Source organism: Agrilus planipennis, unplaced genomic scaffold (genome assembly GCF_000699045.2).
Source record: "Agrilus planipennis isolate EAB-ADULT unplaced genomic scaffold, Apla_2.0 scaffold69, whole genome shotgun sequence".
Classification (NCBI taxonomy): domain Eukaryota; kingdom Metazoa; phylum Arthropoda; class Insecta; order Coleoptera; family Buprestidae; genus Agrilus; species Agrilus planipennis.
In genome coordinates, this window is record NW_020438962.1 from 798,767 (window position 1) to 807,642 (window position 8,876).

General features: G+C 37.9%; 1 protein-coding gene across 1 annotated transcript in view; it reads left to right on the forward strand.

Annotated features, from left to right (window-relative positions):
- Positions 1-8,876, forward strand: part of LOC108735796 (protein amalgam-like) — a 37,771-nt gene that overhangs the window by 9,218 nt on the left and 19,677 nt on the right. Inside the window, exon 2 of the mRNA XM_018467954.1 lies at positions 4,498-4,614. Within this exon, the coding sequence (XP_018323456.1) occupies positions 4,498-4,614 (117 nt within the window). The remainder of the gene's footprint in view (positions 1-4,497; positions 4,615-8,876) is intronic.

Below are 8,876 nucleotides of genomic sequence, written 5' to 3' on the forward strand. Positions count from 1 at the left end.
ACCTCTACCCCTCCTAACTCCTGTTTCTGCCTCTAATATGTCTCTGACTAGACCTTCATGCCTGAGAAGGTGTCCTACCAACCTATCTCGCCTATTTTTTATTGACTTCCATGTAGTCTTCTGTTCTCTTATTCTTTCCAATACATATTCATTTCTAACCTTCTCTATCCACGTTATCCTCATCATCCGCCTATAACACCACATTTCGAACGCTTCTAACCTTTTCTTTTTCGCCGCGAGCACTATCCATGTTTCGCACCCGTATAACGCCGCGCTCCAAACATACACTTTTATCCTGTTTTTATATGACAAATTTTCTAGGACACCCAATATACATACCCACGTATGTAATTTTATTCGTGACAATTTACGAATGATATTTCGCTTACGTCCTCCTGTTTGTCCCATCCCCTTGAAGTTTGTTTTTCGCAATCTTTTTCCGATATCGTCTTGTAATCCTTCTATTTTTATTCACCAACTGCGAGAGCTCATCTTTCTACTTTCCCTTTTTTTCTCTCTAACCATCAACCACCAGTAACGTACAACTGAATCTTACAAATTTCTCTCTATAACGAGCGGATAAACTCCACGACGAACTGATAGAGAGATAGAATACAAAACTGCTTGAGATCCCTTTTTTTCTTCACGCAAAATCCTATTACATTACCTGCGAGGCAATTTACATTCTCAAATCCCGATTTTCTGCGAAAATCGAATCTATACGTTTAACAGTTATCGAACCTTGCATTATACAGGGTGATCAAAATATAAACGAAATAAGCGCCAAAATTATGCCCCAACATGCGTCAATTTTGTTGATTACTGCTTGGAGAATGGTATAAGCATTCTTCGTATTAAGAAATGTCCATTCGCCGACAGGAGCTCAGTGGGGATGAACTGTGCCAGTCACTTGTCTTTAGTAGTCGATTTAGCTGAAATAAAGACCGGAAAACCGATCCTAAGGGATAAGCTGTCCAAGAGTATTTGCTAGATGCGCTGTCTTCTAACATCGGTTCGATTGGGGATTACACGACCGGGAAATGTTTGATGAAACTCCCTTTATATTTTCGTGTAGGTAGGTACATCTTGAGATGATGAGATAGAAAACTGAGCCTAGCAATTTTTCTCAAAATCCTCCCGACGAATTTTCTTTATTTCACAATCCAATATTACGTTATTAGTTCTTCGGAAACATCATTAAAGACAGTACAACTGTAGGGATAGATATACAGGGGCAAAAGATTAGTATGTTTAGATTTGCAGATGATGTAGAAGTATGAACATTTAGCAAGCAGGAGTTAGATATAGCTTTAAATAAAGTGGAAGCGGTATTGATAAAACAGTATTGTATGGAAATAAATAAAAGTAAAACAAAAATACTGGTATACAAGGGGAGAAAAACAGCGAATATCAAGATAGGTAACGAAAAGTGATTTTAAGTATCTAAAAAGTTAGATAAGTCAGGACGGAAGGAGTAGTAGGGATATAAAGTAGAAAATAGTGGTGTTACAGGTGAATGATGAGGATACCGTGGACAGAGAAGGTTAGGAATGAAGAGGTATTCAAAGGAATAGGAGAACAGAGGACACTATAGAAGTCAATAAAAAATAGGCGAAATAAGTTGGTAGGCATCAAAGTCTAGTCAATGATATATTAGAGTTAGCAAAAGCAGTTAAGAGGAGTGGAAGTAGACCTAGATTAGATAACTGTTTGCAAATAATTAAGAAAGTGGGATGTTCTAGTATTAGGGAAATATCAAGATTAGCTCAGGATAGGAAGGAGTGGAGGTGCTTGTCCAACTAGTCTTAGTACTGACGACCTTATGGTGATTTTGATGATGATGATGGGTTTTTCAGAAAAAAATTGTATCTACTACACAAGTCGAATTTATTAAAGCATACAAAATAAAGCCCTTCTTAATTAAGGATGTCATTTTGTTAAGCTAAACCCACGGCACGCATATCAAATTAGAACAATTACCTACTGGCAAATCTCTAGAGATGGCGTGAAATGCGCTGTCCGTAGTTATTTTTAAAACTCGCTGTAATTACAATAACTACCAAGCGATATGGTCCGCACGCTTAGACCATTGCTCAGCATGCTGGAGGAAACCGGTTCGATTCCAAGTGCATCTGCTCTAGTCCAAGTTTTTCTACGATTTCCTTGAATCGCTTAGGACTTAGGCAATTGCTAGGGTAGTAATATTCCACAGATAAAATCTTAGTGATAGGAACTAAGCACCCAAAAGTTTATTACCTACAGCAACTTCAATCGGTTGGTATTTTGGCTGGGCGCCGTGGTACTACGAACTGGATCAGGGTCAGCCAAACTTCGCTCTTAACGCTCCTAGGTGCTCCTGCAAAAGCAAATGATGGGAGAGGTGTGCAAATCGACTGTTATGGTCCTTTTTCCTTGCGGCCCAAAAGAGACAGATATAGTGTCACCTCTTGTCTTCTTTTTCTTCATAATCATAACCAGAAGGCTTGGTTATGCAGGGGGCTTGGTTACAAAAGAACAGAGACAGAGACATTTATAAATCTGTCTCTGTTGCATACAATGTAGTCGCTCCCAAGAAGTCAAAGTTTGGCCGGCTCTTATCTGGATCACACCTTAGCATTCTGGAGAACAGACTTCTTCATCTTCCCAATTACCACCCGTAAATTCCTAAAAGGCGCCTGCAGAAGATCTTTCTTCCTACTCTACAGTTTGTACCAGCATTGGTACCTGTTTGAAACTGGATCAGGTCAGCCAAACTCTTAACTCTCCTAGGTGCTTCTGCAAAAGCAAATGAAGACAGAGGTGTGCAAATCGACTGTTATGGTCCTTTTTCCTTGCGGCCATAAAGAAATAGATATACTGTCGCCTCCTGTCCTCTCTTTCTCTATAATCATAACCAGAAGGCTTGATTATGGAGAGGGGCTTGATTACGGAAGAAGAGAGACAGGTATCACTCGTTTCTACATCTCTCTATGTTGCATACCATGTGGTCGCTCCTAAAAAGTCAAAGTTTGGCCGGCTCTGATCTCTATCACAACTTAGCATTCTGGAGAACAGACTTCTGCCTCTCCCCAATTACCACCCATAAATTTCTACAATTCCTAAAAGGAGGCTAAAGAAGATCTTCCTCCCTACTCTACAGTTTGTACCAGCATTGGTACCTGTTTGAAACGTTTCTCTAATGCTTCTAAACAGTCCATCGTTGTCCAAGCTGATTAAATCAGACGTTACTGTATATCTGCGATTCAGCAGTGGGTAATAATTAAACATATCCGAAATGTTTACCCGTTCGTCATGTAAACAAAATGCGGCATCCCATTAACGGTTCAATTCCTCTGTCCTGTCCCCCTTCTCACATGCTGCGGTACAAACCTAGACAAACAGATCCAATTGTTTACCAAACGCGATGTTGCCGAAACCACCGAAAAGCGGAGCATAATCAATAGCCCCCTGATATCTGGGATTTGGGATTATTTATATTTAATACAACAACTGGCCGTTTGTTAACGTTAATTAAACTGGAATTGTCTAATGGAAATAGTCCGATGGAGGAACAACGGGAACGGTAAGCGAGAGATTGCAAAAATCGATTCAATTCATACATAAATGGTTTAAATTGAATATTTAAACAGCACTTAATTAGTAGACGTAATTGTCGTTCACAGTGAAATGACCAAAGCACTTGAATAAATGGACAAAAGTACAATGGGGAGTCTTCCATCCAATGTCATAGCATATCAAACACTTTACTGAGAAAATATGGCTGTTCGGAAAGTCATTTCGTTTTTTTCCAGACATAGGATTTAATTGTATTCTTTTGCACCCAACTTCACATTTAAGCCGTATAATTTTTATATGCTTTGAGAGCTTATATAGCAAGGCTNCTAATCCCTACCAGGTCTAGAAGGTTTGGTACCCGAGCAGAATGCACAATCTCGGAAGGTACTACTGTGCCATCTCTACCCTATCATGTGTGGTTGGCCACTACCCTGACAAGTCCAACCTCATGTCGGCCGAACAGACAGGAAAGATCCCTGATGCCTGGGGCTCCCCGACCTCCTAATCCCCACCAGGCTTAGAAGGTTTGGTACCCGAGCAGAATACACAATAGCGGAAGATACTACTGTGTCATCTCCACCCTATCATGTGTAGTTGACCACTACCCCTACAAGTCCAACCTCATGTTGGCCGAACAGACAGGAAAGATACCTGACGTCTGAGGCATCCCGACCTCCTGTATTAGAACCAATTAAGAGCCCTGCTGGCACATTCGGAGCAGTAATGCCTCAGTTTAAATTATCATCATCATTATAAGACCTTTAGCCCGAATACTAATTGGACACGCACCTCCATCTCCTCCTGAGTAATCTACATACAATCAAACAGAAGTCACTTAACACCTGTTTCTACTTCTAATAATATGTCTTTAATTAGTCTTTTTACAGAAAGATTCATACGTCAAATGTTTTCTGATTTAACGTAATTTTCCTTTGATTTTAGGTTCTTCCTTTGGACTAGATCATTTGACACTTCAACCACGGTTTCTGTCAAAAGAGAACACCTTCCGGGTTGTCCAGGGTGATATAGTGCTTCTTCCATGTGAAGTACAAAATCTAGGTAAGCCACAAAATACATTCTTTTGTGTAGCCCTCTAATGTATAATTAAAATATAATATAAATGTATTTTTCTTTAACCATTTCCATTCTGATTTGATGACATTTTTGATAAAATTCTTACATGTGCCACTAATACACACTCAGAAATAACATCATGATAAAGAACATATATTATTACATCTTCAGTTTAAATTGCTACTTAACAAGGTAACAAGGAAGTCTGTAGTAGCTCAATAAGGAAATTATGAAAGTTTCAAGGATATAATACTAACTTCTCATCTAATACTTACTTATAAGTCTATTGGTTTGTTACAAGAAATACTTAATAAGAGGAAAAATAAAAACCTTTAATAAAACTTCTTCCAAGCTCTAAGTATACCTACATATGAAACGTTTATTACAACTACTGATTAATAAACTCCATATTTAAGGAAAAAATTGTTTAAAATAAGATTTAAAAAATGTTTGATCAATATAAGAAGGAAAAGACTCCACCATCTTTACCACTCCCTTGTGAAAAAAGTCATTAATTTTATCATTAATATTCCCTTAAATAAAATCAATAGAAGGCAATCTTCATCTGTCTTGACGATATACCAAACAAAAGGGCATCCCCTTGAACGAGTAAACTCCAAGATGTTCCCAAACAAATTGGATCAATTTTATGTCCTATATTTATTTATTTATTTATTATTTACGCGATTATCAACGTTAAAGACAGGACAACTGTAGGGATTGATATAGGGGGGTAAAAGATTGGTATGCTTAGATTTGTAGATGATGTAACAGTATTAGTATCTAGCAAGGAGGAGTTAGAGATAGCTTTAAATCAAATGGAAGCGGTATTGACAAAACAGTATTGTATGAAAATAAGTAAAAGTAGAAACAAATACTGGTATGCAAGGAAACAAAAAGTAGAGCGAATATAAAGATAGGAGACGAAAGATTAGAAGAAGTGGCTAATTTTTAACATGTAGGAAGTCAGATAAATCAGGATAGAAGGAGCAGTAAAAATATAAAGCAAAGGATATTGCAGGGTCGAGTTGGCTTCAACAAAACGAAGTCACTTCTATGCTCGCGAGCGGTTAATTTAGAAATTCCAAAATATTATTAAAGGTGTGTTTGGAGCGTTCGAAATGTGGTGTTACCAGTGAATGATGAGGATACCGTGGATAGAGAAAGTTAGAAATGAAGAGATATTTGAAAGAATAGTAGAAGAGAGGACTCTATGGAAGTCAAAAAAAAATGGATGAGATAGGTTGGTAGGACATGTTAGAGACAGAAACAGGAGTTAAGAGGAAAAGAGGTAGACCTAGATTAGATTACTGTTCACAAACAGTTAAGGATGTGGGATGTTCTAGTCTCAGGGAAATTCGAAGGTTAGCTTATGGTAGGAAAGAGTGGAGATGCCTGTCGAACCAGTCTTAAGACTGATGTCCTTATAATGAAGATGAAGCCTTAGCACCCCTACAAGGCTTTACAAGGCCTCATTTAATATAAGGGAAGAAATATCCATCTTCTTAATCATCCCCTTCTGGAATAAACTATATTTCGTTCATAAGAAGAGTAACCCCAGAATTGCCCATAAACAAATTCAGATAATTTCATTTATCTATTTTTAAAAAAATTGTTGTCAAATCAAATTCACTTCGTACTGGATCCTGTTCCATAACTACAAGTTGAGTGAAATTTGTGAGAACAAAACTTCTATTCTCCGTTAATGTCCAAAAACGCCTAACAAGCGCAAAATTGGTACTTATGCATAAATGGCAAGTAAAGTTCCAATTTTGATTAAATGGCATCGTTTAAATGGCGAGAAAGACGACGAAGGACGTCATGTCGTCGACGACAGCGTCGGTTACCACAGCAGCCCCTTACTGCCGAGCTCAGCTATTCAACTGTGGTTTTCAGGGAATTAATCCAAAAGCGATACGTAGCTGGTTCACGTCTCTTTCTCTCTCCCTCTTGCTCTCTCTCTCTCTCTTTCTCCATCTCCTTTCTGTTCCACTGCGGATCTTTTGCAATTAATGAATTAGAAATTACGGGAAAAGTACCTCGACACTCCTATCATATTATCCTTCATTAAGCTTCTGGAGAAGCACTCCAACCTAAAGCGGATAGCTCAGCATAAATGGGAAGCCTTTGATGGGTATACAGAATGGTTTGTGAATGGCTTGGAAACACACAACTTTCAGGGAATGGTTTTCGAGTGAAAATGTAGACGGAAAAGCGAGCTCTATTGCAAAACCAAAGACCATGTTATACATTTTCCTTCCATCTCTTCGGTTATGTCTAAAAACTGTTGTTCTACACAGAGATTCTCGCTTACATAAATGAACTTTTGATAAAAGCGACTAATTATCTGTCATTTAGATCGACTCCTTTTGAAATTTTCTAATGTAAAGTTTAAGAAATATTCGAAACTCCAACGTTTGTACTTTTTGTCAAGATTATTAAAACCCATTAAGTCAAACCTGTTAAAAAATTGGCTCCAAACAGAACGTTTGGTTTTTTCATTTTATAATAATTCATTCAATAAATGGTTTATGAAATGAAAAGAAGGAAAACTAAATTAAAAACTACAGTGAACTTCCTTTTCCTTTTGAATTGAATCAAGAATTATGTCAGGTTTGAACCCATAAACCTAGCGATTCTTACTGTTAAGGATAATTCATTCAATAAATGGTTTATGAAATGAAAAGAAGGGAAACTAAATTAAAAACCACAGTGAAGTTCCTTTTTCTTTTGAATTGAATCAAGAATTATGCCAGGTTTCAACCCATAAACCTAGCGATTCTTACTGTTAAAGAAAATGGTAACTTGAGGATGGATCCAATTACATTCAAGTTTCCAAATGTATAGTGTAATAACTTACCACACCATTACGAGATTACCAATGTCAAACTCAGAGGTTTGGATTGAAGTGACGAAACCAGAAAAAGTTCTGCCACATCTTCTTCATTTTCCTTTCCTTTTGCTTTGGAAGAATAAACAGAGTCATTGATAACTACTACTGATTTCGACAATAGTTATAAAAACTAGAGTAGATTCCAAGCGATTGTCAAGTTCTTTTACCTTTTGAATTTGAACCAAGTTAGAGCTCATAAACCCAGCGATTTAAAGATGTATTTTTAACTCAATTATATTTGTTCAAAGACATGGATACTTCAACAGCCTGCCAATCTTAAACCCGAAATTTTGAATTCAAATAAATATGATAATCTCAAATCTGCTTCATCTTCCTCTTTCTTCCTTTTATAAACTTGAATTCAAACAGAGCTGTTGATCATTATTGTTTATTTTAACAAGAACTCTTGTTATGCACGATTCATAAAATCTAAGGAATGAAATCAAAAAGTATTTCTGAAACATTTATCGGTTGAGTGGGTCACATTAGAAATTCTTATCACAAGGAAGGAGACACGACAAATCCATTTGAAACTTTTATACTGGACTCAGCTAGCTGCTTGAAACAAGCCAATTTTAGACAGCTAGCAGTCGAAGGGAAGCTTTCCCTGCATAGCTCATCCGAATTTCTAATTGTCAACTAACAAAATGAGTACAAGGGAAACCCCAAAGTCCACACACACACACACTTTTACAACACAAAGGTTCATGACCCTTCTCCTGCCTGTGTCCGACTATTGGGTATGTTGGTCCCTCTGCGGCGTACGGGGGCCGCAAAACCCGGTTGGCATTTCATTAAAACGACAACACCTCACTACCCTTTGAAATTAATTGTTCTGACGAAGAACGTTTTGCGTAGAGCGTTTCTCTAAATGTCAGAACCGAAAGCAAATTGACGTCTGGCAGGCCAACGGCGGGATAAATGACCCAAATCCCTACCGCGCATCCCTATTGTTCCGAAAAGTAACCAGCCGAAAGGTCCTTAACTATTTAACATCAAAGAATATTACACGTTTTATATTATTCGGTGATGTTCCTACAGGATTAGCCGCAAACAATTTCTTTCTATTAGTAGTAGTAGTAATAGTTAAGACAGCAGGTAAAAGTTGGTCTGTGTTCTGTCGGAGCTGTCTGCGACGCGCTGATGAGATCCAAAAAGATCGAAATCGCGATTCGCGTCTGGCAGTTATACAGGCCACTTCGAATTATTTTATTCGATTAAGCTAACGTGCCTATCACGCTGAGGTTGACTACGCCAGGATTCGTTTTCAGCAAGTAGATATCCACACAAGTGGACCTTGTTGGAGCATACGTAATCCTAAAATGTAGCATCGTGCTACAGATGGCGTTTACTG